Source organism: Stegastes partitus, unplaced genomic scaffold (genome assembly GCF_000690725.1).
Source record: "Stegastes partitus isolate 25-593 unplaced genomic scaffold, Stegastes_partitus-1.0.2 Scaffold488, whole genome shotgun sequence".
In the NCBI taxonomy this organism is placed as follows: domain Eukaryota; kingdom Metazoa; phylum Chordata; class Actinopteri; family Pomacentridae; genus Stegastes; species Stegastes partitus.
Window position 1 is genome coordinate 94704 of NW_007578219.1, and position 25213 is coordinate 119916.

Sequence of the window (25213 nt, forward strand, 5' to 3'; positions counted from 1 at the left end):
CATTTGCAGACTTGGAGAGGTTCTGAGTCTCTGCTTGTTTTCTGTGTTTATGTTGGGTTTAAACATGAAAGCCTGGGTTCTTTGAAACTTGACATCCTTATGGTTTGGCATCATGTGTGGTCACTGACGGGACACTTTATGAGCCAGTTGGATCCATTTAACAGACTTTTCTCTTAGAAGCCACCTACTCGACCTTCTAATGACTCCAAAGTGTATTTCTAACTAAACTCAATTTTAAATGATTGATCTATCATCTGCGTCCTTTCTATTGTGCTCTAAAGCAGCTTTGAACTGAATTTGATGAAAATGACAGATGTCGTTTTGTCACTTTGACTTACTGCACTGTGACTCCTCAGATTTTTATTCCAGACATCTGCAGTAAAATGTCACTCTGACCAGTAAGAAGCTATAATTCACTTTAAACTGGTCACAATAACAGCTGCAGACATCTCACATGTCATTACAACTGACCTGAGTTGTGCTGCTCATGTGGGGCTTCCTGTGTGACGTTGGTCCAGCAAAGCACTTTAACAGCAGAAAAAGTAGTTTTGAAAAATGCTGTGAAACGGAAAAAGCGAGGAGTTTGTGAAGAGCTTTGTGGTGGGAATTTACCAGAACTTCCCGCTTGCCGTAGGAGTAACTAGAGATATGTGCGATGTCATTGTGCATGGACAAAACTGTTTTTCATGAATTTTTATAGTTTGATTTCCAGTTTTGGATATCTGCAGCATCATTCTGACCAAGTTAACCTTAATGCAAGAATCTAAAAGGACAAAGTGTATGTACTGAATTGAAGGAAATGTCAAAGTCAGAATTCAACTGTGCAGATCTGAAACTGGAATCGCAACTAGTCACAAATCATCTGACAGTTCTCAAATTTGCCATGAACTAAATATGTATAACTTTAAGCCCTAATAAAATTTAAATGTGTGAGTTGCATCAAAGAATCACCTCCTATGTAGTCATCATAAATGCTGAAATTAGCTATAGAGACCAAAACTGTTGTTGCACCAGGCTGGACACGTGCTTATTTCTGCTGTAAAGTTGCACATTTTAACATGGAGGTCAATGGGGATTGGCTCACTTTTGCAACCAGCCTCAAGTGGACATTTGTGGTACTGCATGTTTTTGGCCCTGGTTTCATTTCTCGGCCCTGGAAGCTGCTGATTAGGTGCAACAGAGCAACAAACTATGGGCTGAAAACTAAAGAAGACCATCAACAATGGTGTCCTACGTCGTGGACTTCTTGTGCAAATGTGTGAAACTTCACAAAACAATGACTAAACACCAGAGAAGCAATTACAGCATGGAAGTATGTTCACTGAAACTGACTACAAACAGCATCGAAGACATTAAACTCCAAACTCAGGATGCTGAAAAAAACCCCGTCTAGTCTGAGTCCAGCTGGGAAATGAGTGTCCTGGCCTTCCTCATCTGTCTCTCTCTGTTCATTTACTGTCAGATTATTCATTTTCTGTCATGAAATCCCACCAAAAACTCTTAAATAAAACCAGGGCGCTTTCCGCTCTCTGCTCCCTGTTGTAGTTTTCTCATCTTTTTCCGAATCGATTCACACCAGCATGTGGTCACTTGGCAGCCCTCTACGGTTTAATGCTTGCTTGGCTGTTGCTCCACAGTTTTCCTGCTTTTTTTTTTTTTTTTAATTTTTGATTTTTGCCAGTCTGTCTACATGTGCATCTGCAAAAGAGAGCAGCTCGCATCGCCAAAGAAAGTAATCACACCGGAGCGTCATTACTGTACGAGTTGGAGAGATTTGTGAGAATCCAACAAATAATTTGCGCTGTTTCTGTGCAGCTCGGCCTCCTAAATATTAGCTTTTCCACGTCGGCCTCTGCAGCTTTCAGCGCTCCCATATAAAAGCTGCACGAGCTCCAGTGCTGCTGCGAGTTAACGCCGCCACCGAACACGAACACTTAGGACTTTTATAGGTAATAATCTGTTTAAATGGACTTCAGCGGGACTTTACGACTCCCGAACTCGCTCAGCGTCGCTCTCTCCTTCCCGATGTTTTATTACATCCAGGAAACGCTCAGACTGCAGACCAGTGTTAGCTCAGCCGCCGCTCGTTTTCCTCAGGCAGCAGACAAACACACTTTTGCATGCATGTGCCAAAAATTATGAAAATGAGAATTTTATTGCCGTGGCACAAGCTGCTTGCTGTTTGGTGCAAACTCAGTTGGGCTTTATTTACTCTGTAGGAGTATTTAAAATCATTTAAAAGACAAAAACAAAACAAAAAAAAGAAATGTGGTCATTTATCTTCATTTGTCTGTAGCTCCTGCACAGACTCCTGCTGGTGTCTGACATTAGGGTGGGCAGATTTCCACACCAAACAAATGACGAACATTCACATTTTCAAGCCTTAAAAACCTTCTTTCAACCTTTAACTCGTCAGCCTGTACTTTTATTGACATGCACTACTGACCTTTAACCTTCAGATCTTCTCCTACACCCCTGAAAAGTTTCATGCTTCAGGCTCTTGTGGCTGTTTTTAGTGGCACAAAACTTTATGCACATTCTGACTACAAGAACCGACCCTCTAGAACCTCATTCAGAGCTGTTTTCAAGGTAGAAAAAGTACCTACCTTGCAATAGGTACTTCTGAGCGAATGTGAGAGGAGTTTTCTGTCCGGTCAGCTTTAATATTGTCATCAACAATTTAAAATTCATCATATTTTTCTGTTCCCTGCAAAGAACTGCAGTTGTGTCCAGTAGCTACTATTTGCTGTTGTTTTAGAGCACTTGAGGTTAAAGTTGAGGTCGAGGCTGCTGGATTCTGCACCACAATGGAAACAGAAAAGCTAAAAGGGACAATTACATGGCCTGTAAATGTTCACGCCACATTGTGCAAACGCTGAATCCCTGCAGTGGAAAGCTGCCTATTGTCCAACAGTGTGGCATCAAGTTGAATCATCAGGACTCTGAACACTGCAAAAACATCCCAACTGGAAACAACACAAAATATTCTGCTAACTAGTGAAACTGAGCAGCTTTATAGAGGCAATGAACGACCAGAAATTCAAGATAAAGATGCTTAAAGCAAGTTACTACAAGGACAGAGCATTGCCTTCACTAACACCTTGTTAAGACAAATCATTATGAAATTACTGCATTTAAACCGTACGTTTTAACCCAAAGTGCAATCCAACACAGAAATAGGTTTAAAGATAAATTTACCTGGCTAATTTAAAGATAAAGGTTAAGAAACACCAATATTTATGTTCGTGTTTCTGTCCTTATTGTGAGGTCCAACAAAATCCGTTCTTAAGAGATCAGAGCACAACAAACGTTCAAGTCTTAAATAAACTTGAAAAAATAGGTTCAACTGGGTTTAGCTGAATCTGTGCTGTTTGTTTTCTAGTTTTTGTGAATTAAATTCAGTTTTTCTCTCATAAATTCCACATTTATTGCCATGCATTTTTTTTTAGGAACTATGTGCATTTGGATCTTGAAGATCTTTGGTGAAAATAAAAAAGACTGCTGTCTGAAAGCACCTTTACTTGTGCAGTCTGCACTCACAAGTGTGTCAACAGTTTAACAGACTCCTCATTTATGATTGTGTGTTTTCTGCTGCAGTTCTGACGTCGGCCACCAGGACAAGCTGGCAGCGAGGCTGGCTGCTGCTGCTCCTTCAACACTTCTAACATCTTAAGGCCCTTCAGCTGCTGCCCGCAGGGTTTGGAGGTTGGCCGGCTCTCCGTGAACCGTGTGCTGGCACGCCGCTCGCCGTCCTACTAACCTACTTCAGCCCAGATGTGACATGCAGCAGAAAAACTGAGACATAAAGCAGCCGTGATGTTATGGGACCCAGCTTTCATCAACTCCACCAGGCATGACAAACGTCTGTTAGCGTCTGTGTGCATTTTGTTTCCTCGGCGCTGACAGACACATGTGCAGCCCATTTCCTCTGTTAAGTAACGGGCCGCAAAACGCTCTGACCCACTTTCAGGGAAGGTTTAGTTAAAGAGAGAGAGAGACAAGGTGAGGACGAGGGCACGGAGAAATGAAGAGCAGATGAAACGAAGCAGACAAGCAGTTGACAGCACACAGAGAAACAGATGCAGGCAGATGTGAATGTGTTTTGCGTCTCGGTGCAGCCGTGCAGAGACGAAGACAGGAACAGCGTGTCTGCAGCCACAGGTATGTTCAGCACATCTGTACACGACTGACGAGTGACAAAGCAAAAAACAAAACGTGGAGCCTCAAACAGAAGCCAAAGTTTGGAAAATAGGCATTAAAATAAATGAAACTTCCTGTTTCCTCTCAGATGATGGTTCAAGTTTCTGAATTACGTAAAATGTACAAAAAACTGCACAAAAAATACAGTTAATTTAAATAGTTTTATTGTTTTCTATTAATCAATATATTTAATATCAGTATTGTCTACTAATGAAGCATTTGTGCAATATCAATGTTTTATCTTGAATTTCTGCATATAGAAGAATCTGTACAATAACAGCAATACTTTATAATAAATGTCAAAATATAACACTAGAAATTTGACCGCTTTAATAAATGTTTATCTAATTTTATCCAACAAATATTTGTAAACTTTATCTGTGTATATATATCTGCATGTATAAAGTCTGCATTTTCCAGATTGACTGGTTGATTAGTTGGTCAATATTTTCACTGGTTGGATGATCTCCAGTGTTACTTCACAGGAATAAAAGCACTCCATCAGTAGTTTTCCAGGATTAATCCATTATTTTCTGCAGCAGGAGGAACGAACTGCTTGTGAACACCCCCATGCTTTTACAACTTTGAACTGACCCGATCCCTAGTGGAGGCTAATTAAAGCTAATCAGGCTAATTAAAGCTAATCAGGCTAAATAAAGCTAATCAGCACTGGGCTGATGTTACCCAGGGAGCTCTGATAATTTGTAATGATTGCAGAGGAAGCATGTGATTTTATCCCTGTGCCCATCGGCCATGTTGTTGTTTGTAAAGGTATTTCTGACTATAAATACCACATCTCAACAAACTTGATGATAAAATGAAACCTTGCAATTAATTATTAACTATGACTAAAGTGGTCAACTGTCAGTAGAACTGTATTGTGCATTGTTTGCTGTCCAATGATCACCATTTTTCATATTTTTGTCTAAAATAATTCCCTGATTTTTGCTTGAATTTGTTGTGAAGTTCCATCAACCATTTGACAATTGGATGCATTTTTAGTTCATTACTTCTTGACATATTTTACTTTTTTTATTCAGCTTTTCTTTTACCTTGTAAATGCTTTCAGCTCGTCTGCTTCTGTCATGCATCAATTTGTGCTGAAATGCCTGCAATTAGTGGCTGCAAACCTAAAGATACGCTGATAAATACTCGTATAATTAACTCCAGTGGGGAAACTGCAGCAGTCACTGCAACGAGGTCGACCGCATAAACACACAAACACAAAGTGAGTGGCCGCGCTGCGTATACAGACATAAACACCAGGAGCTGCGGCCGTGAAAGGACTCATTCAGCCAAACTAATCGGCTAAACATAAAGTTCCTCTGTTCTGGAGCACAAACAGAGCTCCGCCCGCCAGCAGCAAAACGACCACGTTTCCCGCTCTGTGGTTTCCAGGATGAGCACTTTGTGTCCGCGGTGAGATTACAAAGCCAAGAGGCCGTGATTTAGTCGCAATTTAGGAGACGCCGACACAAAGCAACCAAACACAATGACAAAGCAGTGGTTTTGTTCATCCCTTCTCGCCTTCTCATTATCTGCTTCCTTCTGTCTGTCGCCGCTTTGATGCGAATGCAAGAAAAGATGTTTTAGAAGGTCATCGCGATAAAGTTAAGAACACCAGTCCTCTCATGCACCGTGCATGACATCACACGGAAAAAAAATCTCACATGACCCTCATCGCAGATCGTTTAGAGACTTCTGCTGCCTGCACGGATGAAAAGAATTTAGTTGTATGACTCGAAATGTTTAAAAAAAACGCCTAAACAATCTGCATTTCTGGAGGTTCGATGCTTCGTTCTAAACTTTTGGCTCAGTTTGCATCAGTTATTTGATTTATGTCAACTTCTCGTGAGGTTATGTTCAACCAACAAAATGCACAAAGTCCGGATAATTAGCTTCACCTCAATCAACAGCAGTTTGTAATTATTTACTGATTGATAACAATTTTTTAGGTTGGTGACTAATCAAATTTAAGTTGCTCCAAGTGGCATTTTTATGCAATTAATTATGAATAAAGTTTGTAATTTGGAAAGTTTTAAAAAGTTACCTGAAATCTTGACCTCAAAAATTTTCATCAAGCTAATTTTACCTCAACTTTTAATTTAGTTTTAAATAAATAAATGCAGAAATTTGAGTTTAAAGTGCACACAGTATCAAGTTGATGCAACTTCATGCATTAAAATAACATTTTATGCAACTTTTTTATCAGATATTTTAATCTTGCAACCAGGCAATTAACCAAGTGGAGAGAAAAGGATCCTTAAAAGTAGAAACGTCCCAAACCGGAGCTCAGTTACCAACGAGGGTTTTTAAAAACGTGATCACAACACAGTAACGCTCCTACATGTGAAAAATGCACAAACCGTGACGGTGGAATATTCTACCATCCTCTTTGTTACTGAGAACAAACACCTGAAACTGAGTGCAAACAGCATTTTTCCTGATGGTTTAAATGAGAACACAGCAGCAGCTACGAGTGAAGAACTGGTTGCTTGAAGCTCCAGCTACAGTTCACTGGTGTATTTAGTAAAATGCCAGTTTTTTGCAGCTCGACTGAGCGTGCACCGTCATGCTTAGCAGTGAGTGTAGTTTAAGTTTAAATAATGGGATTAATGCTGCCTGAATTAATCATCTCCTGGTGCTGCAGACTCATGGATCACTGCTGCACTGAACCCAGAGCTAACGTCATTACAAACACCTGTGCTTTCCTGCGCTGACAGGTTCACACTGTCTGCTGAGAAACAGTCCTGCTGCACACATCCACCGACGTGTTGTCTTTTCTCTCTCACTTTGTCTCTCATGCAGAGCACAGCCAGAGCTTTTTTTTTTTTAAATCTGCCGGGTTAAACCAACAACACAGAGATTTGGCAACTCTCTGAGGAATTCGGAGGGATGAAGTCTGTGAATTATAGAAATAACAGCGGAGAAGTCACACTCTGTGAAAGTAACCGGAGGGCCCACAGTGGAGGGATGTGACTGCACAGAGTCCCAGGAAACCATTATTCTATCCAGCTTACCACAAAGTAGGTGTTTTCTTTCACTAATCATGGCTGGCTGGTTGTCCAAGGTAAACCATCCATGTATACATTGCTTATCAACATGTCTGTGAAGGTTCTCAGTCATTCAGGTCATGGTTATTCTCGTAGTTTAGTCGAAGCAACTGGACTTGCTTCATCAGTTGTGACTGACTAGTTTGGAGTTCCAGATGCTTATATCTTGCCGCTCCTAGCTCACCTGTAAAATCTCAACTTGTTCGAACTTAGAGATGGGACCGATTACTCTACAATAATTACAATCATCCTGGGATACTCTTTCCCTTTAGATCTCTTGTTTGTCTGAAATCTCTCACTCTTTGGAACAAATTAACTCCTTTAAGTCCAGCTGACTCCCTTTACAGGTTAAGCCGATGGTGCTGCAGCAGCAAACAGCTGCAGGCCTTCAGATGTGATCCGACCTGCGTGCTGAAGCCGATTGGATCAACAGCTTCCATAATCCACGTGTCACGGAAAGCGATCGGCGCTGGATCGAGGTGGAATGCCGCCGCGAGGCTTCGCTGGATGGATCGACATCCAGAACAGCCGGCAGCTCCTGTCTGCACACGCTGCCAGGATGAATGCCTCAGTAGGTCAACAGCAGGGACTCAAACACGCCCTCCAATCAAAGGCAGCGATTTAAATGCATTTCTCATCAGCCAAAGAAAGACCTGCAGTCAAGTCCTCTGAGCTTCATTTTCCAGTTTACTGCTTCATTAACTCTGCTCACCTGAAGCCAGACTCAGGTGTTTCCAGTTACCATCACTGATACGCCTCCGGTCAGGTGAACACTAGGTGCAGCTACCTGAAGTCACCAAACTCTAATAGCAAATAGAAAGCTGGAGATGTTGATAAAGTGTAGTCTATGTCCTCATATAATCAGTAAACAGGAGTGAAAACGCTTGTGTTGCTTCACAAAGGCACCGTGCAGCATGTGTAGTCAGAGTTGAGTAACTTTCTGACATTTAATCTACAATAAAGAAAGATGCCAACAACACAGCTGAAGTCAGGCGGATACATTTAAAGATTTATGAGCGCTGAACGCTGAGACAGCTGCAGTTTGGTTCCACTAAAACTTATTTTAACTGAAATGTAGATAAACATGAAGAAAATGCAAACTGTGGGACCATCAGCGGCGGTTTGCCTCCTCGAAGTACGACCTGAGCTCCACCTAGACATGATCAGTGGACTTCTGGGAGGAGTTCATACTGGTTTTGTCATGCATCTTTATTTTACTGCATCTTTATCATGAAGATTTATGCTGAATTAATGCATGCAGGTGATTTAGTGCTAATTCTCTTATAAAAAAGGTACCGGTGTGTATGCTGTTCTTGTTGAACAGAAATTAAATGAAAACACATACAACAGAAAGAAAACACAAAGCTAGATCTACTGAGTTTTAATTTTTAGTTCAAAAGTAGTCAATTTAATCTCTATTATCATTAATGCTGGAGAATCTTAGCCTTCATATATAAACTAGTCAGCTGAGGCTACATAAATAATAAAAGTAAACTTTATCTGTTTTTTGTTGGATTTAATCTAAAATATGTAAAAAAAAAACAGGATCTTAGCCCCCATAGGTTCATTCCTAATGCTAATCATATTCCATTTTTCTACTCTTTGGTGCAGCAGCTGCTGTTCTAAATGTGCTGCAAGAACTACGGTGGCCTGACTCGACTTGTCATCGCCGCTGAAGCACGGCATCATAAACTTCACTCGCTTCAACTCAAAGATTTGAAGACAAACAAGCTTTCCTGAAGCCAGCTGTCATAAAACAAAGAGAACAACTTGAAACCTCTTTGGTGCTGAAAGCAGCTGCTTCTCATCTGTTTTCTTGTTTTTATTGTTTATTTTCTTATTAATAGGAATAATAAGAAATTAGGAATGTTGTTTGGGTTGTTTTGACAAGACAAAATTACACAAAAATGGGAATTTTAACATCAAATAACCTCTTATTTCCCATGAAAAGAGACGTTTGCATCAAATAACTGAGTGTTAACACGCTGTGAAAGGTTGTGTGTCTGTGTTCTGGGATGTGAGGAAGGGTGGAGGTGATTTGTACACGAGCACAGATACCTCTTTGTTTTGTTTTTTTGTTTTTTTGCGTGCACGCAAACCGCAGCCGCTAATGCTCAGCATCCATCCCCCTGAAGCTCCAGTTCCACCCTGTCAGCCGCCCCAACACGTCGGCGGAGGAAAACCACGACCGTCTCTGTCTGACCGGCAAACGTGAACTCACATCCTGCAGCCTTGCTCTGTGTGTGTGTGTGTGTGTGTGTGTGTGTGTGTGTGGGATTATTGTGTTAATCCATGTTTGTGTTATGTGTCGGCTGCTCTCCGTCTCACCATCCAGCATCATATCATGAGCAAAAACAAGTCTGACTTTAATTCATCCCGTCAGCGCGGTTACATGACTGTGATTTTTATATTTAAACGAGTGCAATCATGTCAAAACCTTGTGCTATCGTTAACAAAATTTAACTCTCAAACCTGTTATTTGCTGCAAAGAAACAGCTGTGCACTTTAGCAGTCTTCTTTAGTTTCTCTCATTTAAATGATTAATCCTTACTTTTCCTCATGTAGCATCCTTTATACGACAACAACTAACATCTTGGAGCAGATATTTATGACGAGAAACACCATCGGAGTCTCTTTTGTAGTAAATAATTTGATCTCCCTCCAAACAAACTTGGTTTTGGCTGCTGGCATGAAGGATGATGGTGCAGAAAAGGCATCAGCAGGCCTGGACCTGCCCTCATCGTGGACAGGTTAAGAGACACCAGGCTACTGGGCACAGACAGCTCAATCAAAACAACTGCAAACAACAGGGATGTGCCTCAAATGGTTGTTTTGTGTGTCTGTGTGGTGGTTTTATTGTGGTAATTTTGCATCTAGTTGTAGTCTGAGCCATGTCTTTGTGGTCCTTTATGCTTTCTGTAGTTGTCTTTTCACTCTTATCTTAGTCGTAGTGGTTGATTTTTGTCTTTTATTTTCATCTCTTTGCCGTCATTTTTAATGTATTTGTGGTCATTTAGTTTATCTTTGTGTCTCCTTTTGGTTACTTCGGGTCTTTTTGTGTTGAAGTTTTGTGTTGTTGTCATTCATTTTTTTGTCTTTGCACTCATTGTTTTGGTTCTTTTGTGTCTTTTTATGGTCATTCTGTGTCTCTTAGGTCATTTTGTTGCTCTTTATGGTTAATTTCCATCTTTTTAAAGTGATTTTGTGCCTCTCTGTGGTCATTTTAGATCTCTGGGTGGTTGTTGTAGGACACCACTGGACATATAACAAACTGTATTACCAACCAAATGATGAGGCCAAATCGTAGATAGTTGTTTACTTTAATAATCCATTGATTTGATGGAAGATGTCCATAAATAGTCAAATATATCCATTGATACTCCAAATTGACAGATTTAACCTGTAAATATTGAGATGACTATTAGGATTACTATTACTAGAGGAGCTACCAATTCAATTTCAGAATGAATCATTAATCATCAATATTACTGTCACAGTACAGGCTGAGGAAATAATAAAACCGACTAAAATCTGGGTCAGTATTGACTGAATCTTACTTAATGTGGGTTAAAATTTTTAATGATGGGTTTGACTATGTTACAAAATCTGATTGAATGCAGATGTGACAGATAAAACACATGCATGTGTTCATCCTCGTCAACATTAAAATATTAACTCCACATCCACATTTTATCTTCCTCATAAAGTTTGCTAAGTCTTGTGTTGTTGATACGGTGAAAACTGAAACCAGATTAGAGTTGCGTAATACGATGCATAACGCTCTTACAAAAGCAGGCAGCGCTTTCATAAGTGCAGCTGGACTTGATTTCTCTTAATTCTTTGTCTGTTTTCTCTTTTCCTGACTATTTATAAATCCAAACTTTAATTACGTGCCCTCAGACTTCTTTTGAAATCTTAGTCTGATTAGTCTGTCCTGCTCTCTGTCTAATATGAGACCTCAGACTGGCTTTAAATATACTTTTACTGGATGAGACATTTTGGTAATTAGTGCTTTCGAAGGTATGAGAACGTCCTGAATTCCCCTTTTCTGACCTTACAGAGGACGTAGGAGCTGTGACCGCCCACCGTCTGGACATAAACAGGACGCGCCCACCCTCCAACCCTAAAGATGTTTTTTTCCATTTCATAAATGTCGTAAAAACCTCACTTCCTGATGTGAACCCGGCCGTCCAGTCACCGCCGGACCAAAACAAAGAGCCGTGAGGACATAAAAACCCAAATTAACCCCGAGCCGCTCCACAGATACCGTGCTTCCATGAGTCAGGATGTTTTTTAGGTGCCTCGCCCCAAAAATCCCACCGAGCTTAAATTAAAACCAGACTTTCCTTCAGGAAGAAGAGATTTTGCACAGAAAAAAAAGAGAATAAATACCTGAACTCAGCAGTTTGTTGTGAAAAATAAAAAGAAGGTATGAGGAGGAAAGAGTCTGTTATCGGTCTGAGAATTTAAAGGACACAAAGAGAAGATATCACTGTAACCTTAAACAACAGAGGTGAAAAGGAAAAGCAGAAAGATGAAAAGAGATCATGACGTTTCCTGCAAATGATTAAAAAACATTCATCAAACAACATCCTCTTGTGTCTTATGTTTATATCATTATGTCAGTTAGTGTGTCTGTGGTCGTGTTGCTGCTCTTTGTGGTTTATTTGTGGCTTCTTTCAGTAGTTTTGTGTCCATTTGTGGTTCATTTTGTGTCTCTTTGTGATCAATTTGTGGCTTTTTGTAGTAGTTATGTGTCTCTTGACGGTAATTTTGACTATGTTTGGGGTCACTCCGTGTCTTTTTGTGGTGATTTTGTGTGACTTTCTTGTTATTTCGTGGCTTTTTTTATGTGGTAATTTTGTGTCTCTTTGGTTAATTGTGTGTCTTTGTGCTCACTTTGACTGTCTTTGTGGTCATTTTGCAGCTTTTTCTAGTCATTATGTGTCTCTTTGTGGTAATTTCTAATCTCTCTGGGGTCACTGTGTGTCTTTTTGTGGTCATTATGTGTGACTTTGGTAAATTTGCTGGTCTTTGTGGTCATTTTGTGTCTCTTTGTAGTTATAATTGTGACTTTTTGGTAATTTTTCATCTCTTTGTGGTCATTTTATGTCTTTATGTGTTGCCATCGTGACTTTTTGTGGTCACGTTGTGTCTCTTTGGTTGTCCTGGGACGTTCTGTAGACGTAAAGTGTCTCTTCCCAGTCACATTGTGGTAGTTTTGGATCTTTTTATAGTCACTTTGTAGTCATGTGTCTTGTTGATCAGTTTGTGGCTTTTTGTGGCTGTAATGTTCCTCTGTGCAGTCGCTCTTTGTGCTCATTTTGTGTGTCTTTGGTCACTGGACGACTCTTTCTTAAGGCTTTTGTAGATGTGCCTTCTTGTCGTAATATTTCTTTGCTTTGTGGTTGTTTTGAACTTTTTTGTGGCCACTTTGTGTCTCTTTTTGATCCCTTTTAGCCAATTTTTATTTTGTTTTGTTTTGTTTTCTTTCTTTTCATTTTTGTGGTCACTGTGCAATCGTTTGTGGTCGACCCATGTCTCCTTGTGGTCATTTTCTGTTTCTTTGTGGTGTTAGTTTAAGAAAACAAAACCCTAAATTAACCTCAACCTGCTCCACAGATACCCACTTTCAAGAGGCATGATATAATTTTGCCATAAAAGTACCTCAAAGCGAGAATTAAAACCAGATCCCCCCAAACCAAGACTATCCCTTCATCTCCCGACCCTCTTGCTGCTCACCGGTGTGTCGATCTTGATCAGAGCGATGTCGGCCTTCTCGTCGATGTCTTTGATCTTGGCGTCGAATGTGGCTCCGCTCTTCAGCTCCACCTGGACGAGACAAATAAAACATTATCCTGATTAGAAACAGGCATGTTTTACATCCATTCAGTCCAGGAGAAAACGTAACTTTCCAGGATGTCAACAAATAAAACTTAAACACGGGACTGTTTTTGCAGCCCACAGTGCAGCTGAATGCATCCATTGCAACGTTTTTACTTCCTGTGTTTTTGTAAAGGTTTACGTCTGTCCACACAAACCTATGCTGGGATCAGTTTTTTGTGCATCTGGATCTTGAGTTACGGTCTTCAGATGTTCCTTTTTGAATCTTACTGCAGTGTATTTCCATACATGCTCTTACTGGCCCTGAAAATCAATCAGCCACAACATTAAAACCACCCCTGGGCCACCAAACCAGCCACGAGGCCTCTGCTATCGGGGAATACTGCTTTCATTACGGGGTGGACGTGGTCTCCAGACATGTTCAGGTGTCAACGTGACATCAACATGAATGCAGGAGTCAAAGTTTCTCAGCAGAACTGAGTCCAGAGCATCACGCTTCCCTTCCACCATAAAGCATCCTTCTTCTCCGGTGACGCGCCCGCATGACGGAAAAGAAAAGTCACCAGACCGTTCCACTTTCTTCCATTGCTTCATGGCCCAGTTCTGATGTCCTTTGTAGGACGGTTCAGCGTTGGACAGGAGTCAACGTGGACACGCTGACCGTCTGCAGCGACACAGCCTCGTTAGCAGCAAACTGTGCTGCCAGCAGCTCGTCTATAAGATCATACAGGTCGACCTTCACTCCTTCTTTGGACCACTTTTGTCGACATCCCCACAACACCTGCTGTTGTGGAGATGTTCTGACCCGGTCGTCTACCATCACAGTTTGTCAACGTTAGTCAAGTCAGATCCAACACTGCTGTGACCTTCTGTAACCAGATAATCAATGTTGTTCATGATCCCGGGTTCTACAGCTGTGGCTGATCGATGTGCATCAAACACAGAGAAAGAGTTCCAACTGGGCACTTAAATGACTGTTCCACTGACAACACATGGAAATATCATTTGTGTATATATGTTGGATTTATAGACATTAAAGTGTTGTTAACGTGTGTGAATGTGCTTTACGTACCTTTACTCTGTGTTTATTGGCCACCACGTGGGCGTTGGTGACGATGAGTCCATCTTCGGACACGACGAACCCAGAACCGCTGGCCACCGCCACCTCCCGCTTAGAGAATATCATCCTGAGACAAAAAGGAGACAAGAGCTGAGCTGAAACATCAATGTTTTATCAGCTGTACCTGCTTTCAAACGCTGCACCGAAAGGCAATGCAGGTAAACACAGAGAAACAGAGCGTAAAGCATCGCTAGCAGCTCTGACGCTTAAACTACATTTATAATGGAGGAGATTGTTATTAGTTTTGCAGGTATTTAGTTTTAGAACAAAGTGAAAAATTCAAATTTTGACCTGACGATGACACTCAATGGAAAGTCAATGGATTGGCACCAGTTGGTTGACTAATCAGTTTAACTGATAGAAAATTAAAACATTTGCGGGTTAAAGCCTCTCTAATGTACAGCTGTGCGTCCTTTTCTGTTCTGTTTTGTGTGAAGAGTCCAGGTAGAGCTTCTTACTTCCTGTACAGTTCAATATGAACGACAGCAGGTGCGATCTTCTCCACCACGTCAGCGATGAAGTTGTATTTGTAGCGGAGACTGTCGGGGTTCTGCTGACCTGCAGGAGGAAAAACAACATGTCAGCGACTAATTTAAAGCCACAATCAAAGGGATTTCACTCTGCAGCAACACAGGACCAACTGTCACTCACTCACAGTCTCAAATAAAGATGTAACGGACGCTGACTGTTAAAAAATCATCGTCTGGTTGCTGCTGACTTGTGAGAGAATCATCCGTCAAGTGTGTGAAGTGTGGCGACTGCATGCGGTCCAGCGCCGGTGCAAACCAAACCCGAGCTGTAGCCGCTGCGTCAAACCAGATCCAGATGTGTGGCGCTGTGGCGTATAAACCGTAGGTGTGAGAACAGCTGCAGTCTGTCTGCGGCTCGGCGCTCATAAACCCACGGACGTGACTCGTGGAGGTAGAAACTGCCACCTTACGTAATCCGGTGCAGCTTTCTGTTCTCCCTCAGCTGATCGTTTCTAAGTTCCCACCAGCCATCAGACACCTTCATCCGTCTGTCTGTGTTTTCTGAAGGCAGCACGTGGGACGAGACGCTATTAAACAAAGCCGCACTCTTTTACAGTCACGGTTAAAGTGCATCACGTACTGCAGCTATAAGAGCAACGACTGCATATTGAAGTATTAAAAACACGGTCTGTACATTTAATGTGTACTGGCTGTGCAGGAAGAGTAAAACATATTTAAAGAAGTGACGTGAGGAAGGGTTCAGAAAGCAAACGCTGCTGCTGCTGCTGCTGCTGTGCAGTTTGGCTCTAAAAGTTCACTACAAACAACTTTTCAATGTTCAGTCAATTCACCTTCCTGAACAGAAACTTAAAAATTAAAGAAAAAGACAAATGTCTTGAATAAACGCAAAACAGAAATGATTTTAAAAAATGTGCTGATGCTCATATTGTAGACAAACAAGTCCCAGATCATCCCTATTTTAAAAGAAACGCACTAAATGTACAGAACATGTGTTGGTTCACCAGGTTAAATTTACATTTATTTACTAAAGAAGTTACACCTCCACGTTGTACACGGGTCACAATGATGTCATCTTCAACTTGTAGTTTTGTTTATGGTTGTTTTATGGCTTTTTGTGCTCATTTTGTGTCTCTTTCTAGTTCATTAGTGTCTGTTTATGTTCAATTTTTGTCTCTTTTTAGCCATTTAGTGTCTCTTTGTAGTTCATTTTGCATCTTTGTAGTTACCTAATGTCTTTTTGTAGCTGTTAACTATCTCTTTGTAGTTGTTTAGTGTCTGTTTGTGGTCATTTTTGTGTCTTGGTAGTTACTTAATGTCTCTTTGTAGCCGACTAGTGCATCTTTGTGTTTGTTTAGTGTCTCTTTGTAGCTGTTTACTATCTCTTTGTGGTTGTTTAGTGTCTCTTTGTAGCTGTTTACTATCTCGTTGTGGTTGTTTAGTGTCTCTTTGTAGTTGTTTAGTGTCTGTTTGTGGTCATTTTTGTGTCTTTGTAGTTACTTAATGTCTCTTTGTAGCCGACTAGTGCATCTTTGTGGTTGTTTAGTGTCTCTTTGTAGCTGTTTACTATCTCTTTCTAGTTGTTTGGTGTATTTTGGTAGGTGTTTTGTGTTTCTTTGTGTGCATTTTGTATCTCTTTGCAGTTGTCTCCTCGTAGTGGTTCTTTGTGTAACTGTTTTGTCAAAATCATTTTTATAACTTAAATCATTATTAAATCATTTAATCCCACATCCCATTCACGACAACTGAGTAAGAACAGATGACACACACACACTGGATCACATAAAGTGATTCAGGTCCAAATGTCAAACAACAGAAGTGTTGCTTGAAGAACATTAAGAGAAGGACGAGCAGCTGGAGTTGAACCTGACATCTTAATGTTGGCAGGTCTGGATCCCAACCACCGGACTAACACGACCTCTGAGCCGACGGTCACACAGCTGAACAACAGTTTATACGACGCTGACCTTAAAAAGCTTCTCCAGTCACATGATGACGCTGAAGTTTCATCGTCTCCCGGCTTCAGCAGAATGTCAGATGTGGTGACAGAGAATCCAAATCTGCTGCACAGCTGTTTGTGAAGCAACTCGTGTTTCAGGCCTCACTTTTTAAAAATAATCACATCTAGTTTAGTGTCTTTAGTGTCTCTTTGTGGTTGTTCTGTGTATCCTTGTAGTTGTTTAGTGTCTCTTTGCGATTGTTTGGTGTCTATTTGTAGTTGATTTGCATATTTTTGTGCTTTTTTGTGTCTCTTTGCAGTCGTTTAATGTCTCTGTAGTTGTTTAGTGTCTATTTGTAGTTGTTTTGTATATTTTGTAGCTGTTTACTGTCTCTTTGCAGTCGTTTAATGTCTATTTGTAGTTGTTTTGTCTCTCTGTGATTGTTTGGTGTCTATTTGTAGTTCTTTTGCATATTTTTGTAGTTCTTTTGCATGTAGTCTTTTACTATTTTTTTAAGCTGAAAATGAAAACACCGACTTGTGATCTGCTTTTAAAGAATTTAGGAAGTCTTTGGAGAAGATTGCATGCATTTGAAGATTTTTTTTTTTTTGGTCTTTCATTGAGTTGAGCATAAAAGTTCAAGTGGACTTGAACCAGGAACCTTCTGATTTCATGATTAGCATCATAGACCCCTACACTACAAGGGGAATCAGCCTTCAGCCTTCTCCTGGGCTTCATCCTGGATTCAAATCGGCACCACAGAAACTATAAAGACACCTGACTTCATCTGGACTTCACTGTGAACATGCTGGAGTCGCTCAGCGCTGAAAACGGTCCAGAGGAGGAGGACGCCGACCTTCAACGGAGAGACGTTGGTTCGAACCCCGACTGGATTAAAGCAGGTCAGTCACTGTGAGTGTGTGATGAATGAATGAATGTGTGGTCAAAACTCAAAACCAAACAAACTCAAAACCAACCAAACAAACTCAAAACCAAACCAGCTCTAAAAAACCAAACTTGCGTTGCTGCGTTCGCGTTACGTCGAATTTCCGATTTCTCGTCACCAAACTTCAAGTTTCATGGGAACCAACAAATGAAGGTAAGAAAGCTAGCACAACCAGCTAGCTTTAGCTTTTATATAACATCTAAATCAACCATGAAAGTCTTCTGTGTGTTTGCAACAGCTTTGTGTCTCTTTGTGGTGATTTTGCAGCTTTGTGTGGAGATTTTGTGTTTCTTTGTCTTGTTTTTTCTAATGTTTTTATGTTGTTGTTGTTGTTTTGTTTATTTTTGTGGATTTTTTTTGTGTAGTTTTTCATCATTTGCAGAGGTTTTATGTTTCTGTTGTTTGAGTGTTTGTATGAAAGTTTTGTTGCTTTGTGTGTTTTTGTGGTGGTTTTGTTTCTTTGTGGTTGTTTGGCTGCTCTTTGTGGAGGTTTGGTGTTTTTTTGTGTCCTTTTGTGACCATTTCGCATCTTTTTGTCAAAGTTTTGCATCCATTTAGGACATTTTTTACATCTTTTTCTGGATGTATTGCATCTTTTTGTGGCGGTTTTGGACCTCTTTGTGATCATTTGGTAAAAATTGGTTTTGAACGCAATGAATAAATTTCCAGAAATCCCCATTTTGACATCTTTGGGTCCAAACAATGGACATTTAATTTAAAGGAGAACATAAAATGAGGAAGCAGCTGGAACCACATGTTGACAGGTCTGGTTCTAAACCAGTGGACTGACATGACACTTGGGTTCACTCTTCATGTTTCTTTGTGTTCTGAAAACCTTCTTTAAACATAACGATGATGCTGAACATCCGTTCACATGATGCTGCACTTTGTGAAATAGCTGGCAGCTGTTAAAACCTCCCAAACCGCTTTGCCTGATCTGTGAAATGCGACCTCAAGTCTTCATTTTTTCCACCAGCAGACCGCCAGCGGAGCTCCAGTGAAGACATGTCTGAGTCTGTCCTCGGGTCACAGATCTGCAGGATCACACGGAACCGTATCTCAGCTGATCCTTCGCATACTTCAGATCTTATCGCAGCAGAATCCCTGAGCTCATTCCTCACCGCATCGCTCCGGTTCGTATCAATTCTCCTTCAGACGCCACTGCAGCTGATAAAACTCGAACCAGTAGCAGCTCGTCCGCTGACCTCGCAGATGAATTAGCAGGAAATTCCACTTTTGACTTTGAGTGCATGATCTTTGTACAACATTTTATGTTTCAGTTATCAAGCATCTTCCCTAAAAGTTAGAAAATAAATGCTTCAGTAGGTTTATCAACACACAGCGCTACAAAATTAATTAACGTGATTTTAAGCAGTTGCAGCTTTTCAGTTGCTTCTTTGTTCTTTACTGGCAGAAAGTTAAAAGTTCATCAGATTTTATTCTATCAATACCTCCTAAAATGATAAAACCTGTTAAACCACTTTTACAGTGATGGAAAATTGGATAACTGATGCTGCTGAATAACAGAACCGTATTTCAAAATGTCACCAGTATGTCCCAGTAAGTTACTCCCAAGTAATCTGAATGAATGCAAAACATGAACAAGGAATTTGTTGTTGGAAAAATACAAAAAACAGAAGCAAAAAGGAAGATTGGACATTTTTTTGGACTAAAAGCTGATCTGTTTTCATTTACCTGTTTGTGTTTAGACAGTATTTGACTTGTTTTTGGTAAATAAATGCAGAAAAACACCTTCAAAAGTAAGAAACTGAAAATCTTTGATTCACGTCAGACTTTCAATGTTGGTAATTGGCAGTAAAGCTGACTTAACACAGAGTGAAGTTACGTATTTGAAGCAAGTAACATGAGAATATTTTACATTTTATCAAAAATAAACAAAATACGATCCAGTAGGTGGAAAAATCTCGATCTCCTCGTTTGTTTGAATTAAATGTTTTATGTGATTGCTGTTGGTTTCTTCTCAGAAGAGAAGAAAAGAAAAAAAAACTACAGTTTGTTTAGGCAGCATCTGCAAAAATCAGATTTAAATGCGACTTTCGAAGATTTTTTTAATCAGAATCCCTATAATTAGCTTCTTATCAAGTCTGATTCTCTACATTATGTTCATTACTGACCATACTTCAGCAAGGATATTTATAAATGTTTGAGTTTTTGCAAATACTCCAATATTCAAAGCAAATCAACTTTAGCTGTTATCTTGAAATCCAACCAGTTAGAAGTGAAGTTTTCCTGCTTTAAAAGGTGAATTTTAAAGAGTTTAAAAAGCTCTTTGTAACCTCTTTTGTCACATCAGGTCTGAGGTTGTTAAATTCTTGGCTTGACGTTGACCGGAGGTGAAGTTTTGTCTCTTCGGCTCCGTGTTACACGACTCTGATGAGTTTTCCTGCCGCGGCGCTGCAGTCGAGTTCCTGACAGTTTGCAGCCGAGCGTCTGGAAGACACCGCCGTGTTTGTGTGTTTGGCTGCTTCGCTGTTTGGCTGCAGGATTAGTGGTTTTGCTGCAGCTTTGAAGTGAACTGAAAGCAGCCAGTCAGACGCTCAGAAACAGGCCGACCTCAGACCTGCTGCAGGTGTCGGCAGCAGAGGTCAGGAAAGGTCGACTCCACACTGAGGCCGTGAGTCGAGCTGCAGCAGGTTCATTCAAGTAAGCTGCTCAGTGTCTGCTCACATTGGCGCAACACGGTCGCACGGTTTAAACAGATAAAGCACGAAGAAGTCCTTATTTTCTTACACTTATAATCCCATAAAAGGAGTCAACAATAAATTTTACTGAAAAGCACCATAAATAAACCGAATGCGGCTGAAAAGCTCGGCCTGTTTGTGGTTGTTTTGCTTCTTTTGTGTCTTTTTGCGGTAATTTTGTGCAGCTTCGTGTTAGTTTTACATCTTTTGTGGAGGTTTCGTGTCTAAATGGTTGCTTCGTGGTTGCAATTGTTGTGTCAAGGTTTAATGTTTTGTGGTTGTTTCGTGTCTTTTCGTTAAGGTTTCGTGTAATTCGTGGTGCTTTCAGTGTGACGTTTTCATCAGTTGGTCAAAACCAGTTGTGACTGGAATAATTACATCTCTGGAAATTGTTTTTGTATGTTTGTAGTTGTTTGGTGTGTGTTTGTGGAGGTTTTCTGTCTGTTTGTGGTAGTTTTGCATCTTTTGTAGACGTTTTACATGAATATGGTTGTTTGGTGTCTCTTTGTGTCTTTTAGTGGTTGTAAGTAATCAGCATGTTATCTGTAGATGAACTAAATGTTCCTCCTGCAGCCTTATTGGCCCAAATTAACTCCAAATCAACATAAAAAAACTCGTATTTGCAGCTGATTCAGTTATTTTTATACTGAAATGATAAGAAGAGACTCTATATTCATGTGATTTCTGAAAATATATCAACTTTTCATATTAAATTAGACGATCTGACACATTGGTTGTTGAGTTGTGATGCACAAACTGCGATTTGTAAAGTTTAAACTCCACTTTTAGAACAAAATGCAGACGACTTCTTTCACATGCTGTCAGTTAATTGGAGTCTAATCTGATTAAAAGTTTAGTAAAAGTTAAATAAGTTAGACCGAGCAGTCTGCATTAAGTTGGACCAGTTGTGAAAACGGGCAGTTTGTTCGACCCACTGACCCAGAAACCACGGCCCTGAAAACAACGATAGATCTGGGAGCAGTTTTTAAGGATTTAGTCTAATTAGGAAACAATAGATTTGGTGTTGAGCGCCAAATACACAGCAGGGGATTTAAAAAGTACTGAAGAGAAGAGCTAATAAACTGCTCCAATAAATACGTTGCATCATGTTTGAATTAATGTAAAACACTAACCAGCAATTTGTTGGCATAAAAACACAAGAATGAACACTTTATGGAGCTGAATTCTGGCCTGAATTTGATTTACTTGTTGTGTTGCGACAATATTTTACATTTTACAACCGTGCAATTGTTTTATTTTTCTGGTTAACAGCAGATTTGTGATGTGCAGCGTTCATGCAATTTGTTACAAGCAAGAAAAGTGTAATTTGTAGTTGCACAAAACTGTTCAAGTACTTCTTTGTTCTTGAAACATAAAGCCGCGTCCTGTGAATGCAGCCCGAGCGTGTCGTCCTCTAAAACCAAATGACAGCCTGCGTTTCAGCGAATCATTTGGGAAAACATTCCTGCAGCTCCTCAGAGAGCTGAGTCACCGTGCGACCGTGTTTTGTTGACGCCGTATCCAGGCCTGTCAATCTGACAAAACAGCCTGCAAGTCTGCACAGGAGGCAGAAAAAACACAAGAAGAAGAAGAAGAAAAAAAACTGTAATAAAAGGAGAGACGAGAAAAAACATTTTGATCCCCTCAAATCTGGGTTAAATAACTGTTTGACCTAAATCTGTGTCTGTTTAGGAAGTTACACAATTGGCCAATGAGATCCAAGAGATGAATCAGCGCAGACTGAACGCGGCGTGTGTTGGTGTGTCGCTAACTTCTTCCAGATTTCTGTCCTCAACCGGAGGAGGTCAGATGCTCAGAATAAAGGAAGAGCATCTCGGGTGGTTGATTAAGGATGGAGTCAGTTAACAGGATGAGAAAAGTAGAGCAAGAAGAAGAGTGACTCACGAAGGCACAGATCAAAGATGGAGACCGACTCTGACCTCACTTAACTCCTCCGAGGTCCTGAATCGAACCTCCTCAGCACATCGGTGTGTTCACAGCTGGAGCAGGTCGTGTGTTTGCTCCTTCATGCTCTCTCATTGCTGCCTCTCTTGAGTCTCTGTTTGTTTTCGCAGCACAAGGGAGGCACTCAGGACGTCCTGGCCTCATTTCAAGACATTATGACCCTGTTAAGATAACATTAGGTGTGTGTGTGCAGGTTCTGAGGTGGAAAACAAGCTCATTCTTAAAGTTCGGTGCAGATGGACGGATGCCAGAGAGACAGAAGGAGGTGGTTTCCTGTCAGATACTTGCTGCGGCTCGCCAGAATGTCCTTTTACACGAGTTGTGCTAAAGTGGGATGAAGCTGTAACGTGTGGCTGCACATTCGGTAAGAGCTGGAAAACCTGCAGCATCATCTGCACCTCAGAGGTTTCCATCGGAAGTCTGAAAGCAGCACTGAACAGCGGCCACTGTGGACGAAACTGACAACTACAGCGGGATCAGTTAGAACGCTTAGAATGCAAAGGAATCGACAAAACTGCAGCTACAAGAACCACGACTGCGTTAAAGAAATACTGTGACATTTGGGGGGAAATATCTGATTCGCTAGATGAAAGAATCGATACCGACACTGGCTCCCCAAAATTACGTTTTAAAACTGACGTATTTTCCCATCGAAAGGTAAAACTGAAGCCATGAAGTCCATGTAAGGAGGTCAGATGGAGACATGAATCAGGAGCAGTACTTGTGTGGAACCATTATTCTTTAATTTAACTTTTGTTTTCACTCGCACACTTGCAATTTCTTGAGTTTAGACACCAAAATACGCAATTAAGTTTAGGAAAAGGTCACTTTTGGTGGTAAAATATGGCCTTTTTACAACATTTTTGAAGCTTCTTCGTGATTTTCTGGGTGACCAGTCCCACCGCATCTAATATAAGACTGGTTGGCTGCAAAGAAGCAACAGCGCAGCTTCAAAATCACCGGCAAAGACATTAGATTTGTGTTACATCGCAAACGTGTAATAGTTAGTTGGAAGTGGAGACAGAGCTGCACAAAGGTCGCAACCTTTCAGCTTTTCCTGTTCAACAGCCCAACAGGTGACCTGGTGATTCTAAACTGGCTGCACAGGTGCACACTTCCACATTAAAAAAACCACTAAAGTGTAAAACTGTAAAAGTGACGACGTTCCAACTTTCTCTTTTTAACGATTCCCCGATTACCGAGACAGATTTGCTGCTTCCTCGTCACTGCAGCTCCCAACAGAGCAGACTCGTCACGATTTTCACCTCTTTTAAAACCTCCTTTTTGTTCTTGTTAATGAGTAAAACAAGAGACGTTCGTCACTGAGCAGATTCACAGCAACAACTAAAAACAGTTTTACTGCTTTTACCACAAATTGCGATTTTCTCGATTTGCTAAATTAGCATCCGAGTGACACGATTCAAACAGGGTCAAATTATTTCTCTCTCCCAGTGTTTTTTTTCCCAAATAAGTAGCTAGTCGACTTGTCGGACGCGATCGGATTTCGTCTCTTTATATGAGAAGCGTTTTCTTGGAGCGACATCTAGTGGTTGTTAGGAGGAATGAAACTTAGGACACTCCAGTCCTGCTTTGGTTTTTGAAAAGTTCCACTTAACATCTGACAAATGTTGGCACGAACTAATGTGACTTTATAATAGATGTAATATTTAGGTCTAGTATTCATTAAAACTCTAAACTTTCTCTGGTTGCATATTTTCAAATGTGAACATGTCCTGTTTTCCAGACTTTAACTCTGTTGTGGTGGTGTATAGATAATGGATGGATGGATGGAACTCTGTTGTGGACCTCCACTGGACTGGAAACAGCTGAACATGTTTTTAATTGTATTTTCATAATTAATAGACAAACTATCAGATTAATTGCTGCATCGCTGCAACCTGGGATTAGTGACCCAGTGTCTGTTATGTGATTTGAGGCTGATTTCTTTGGAATATTTGGGGAAATATGAGAGTATTCTGACGTTTCTGATGGAGGAGAAAGTTCAGTCTGCTGCTGCTGAGGTCATTTAGGTTCATACTGGAAACACAAACACTGAAATTCTTCTTTCTTATCAGACGTCAGGCTATTTTAAAACTTTTCCTGTTTGTTTTTTAAGTTACAATCTCTCTTCCTCTCGCATGCACACGCACGGACACACGCACCTTTCCCGCAGGCTCCCCTCTGGATGAAGATCACCGGCGGCTGCTGCAGCTTCATCGCCCGGTTGCTGACGCGCTTCAGCTCGCAGATGTTCCGGTACGAGACGCCGTCGCTGCCGCACACCGGCTCGGAGCTGGTGCACACGCACACGCCGGCCTTTCCCCTCCGCCTGACGGTGGCGGACACCTCCACGCCGTCGGTCACCTCGCACTCCATCCCCTCGGCGCACTCGCGGTCGCCGGTTCCGCCGCACTGCTCGCCCTCGCCGGACGCGCACACCGGGCAGCAGTCGCAGCGGTCCAGCACGTCTCCGGCCAGGCAGTCGGCGGGGATCGGCGCGCACTGGGACTTGTCGCACTTCTCCGGGCAGCCGATGGCGAAGCGTTTGGCGATCCGCGCCTCGGACAGCAGGCACGAGGAGGCGAGCAGCGCCGTTACGCACAGGACGAGCTGGAGACGCATCGTGGAGGGGGTGTCGGCTGGAGCCTAAACTGATGAGTTCTGGTTCTGAAGTTTGAAGTTGAGCTTGTGGCCGGTGTGGGAGTGTCGGTGCAGGACAAACAGATGCAGTGAGAAGCTGCTCCGGTCACTCCGGTTTATAACGGCTGCAGGATAAACACGGGAGGCGATTGGTGGACCTGAGTGACGTCAGCCGGGGGGAGGGAGGGGAGGTGGAGGTGAACCGAGAGAATGAAGTGATGCACTGTAAAAAAACCAAAAAAAAAAAAAAAAACAGGAAACAGTTTACATCAATCTGTCTGACTCATGAGAACTTCACTGTTAAAATTCTTTGAG

At 41.3% G+C, this 25213-nt stretch overlaps 1 protein-coding gene across 1 annotated transcript in view; it reads right to left on the reverse strand.

Annotated features, from left to right (window-relative positions):
• htra1b (HtrA serine peptidase 1b) overlaps positions 1-25006 on the reverse strand; it is a 37416-nt gene extending 12410 nt beyond the window's left edge. Inside the window, exons 1-4 of the mRNA XM_008287139.1 lie at positions 24421-25006; positions 14676-14775; positions 14170-14284; positions 12996-13085 (exon numbers count right to left, since the gene is read on the reverse strand). Coding sequence (XP_008285361.1) covers positions 12996-13085; positions 14170-14284; positions 14676-14775; positions 24421-24880 — 765 coding nt within the window. The 5' untranslated portion in view covers positions 24881-25006. The remainder of the gene's footprint in view (positions 1-12995; positions 13086-14169; positions 14285-14675; positions 14776-24420) is intronic.
• Between the last annotated feature and the right edge of the window lie 207 nt (positions 25007-25213).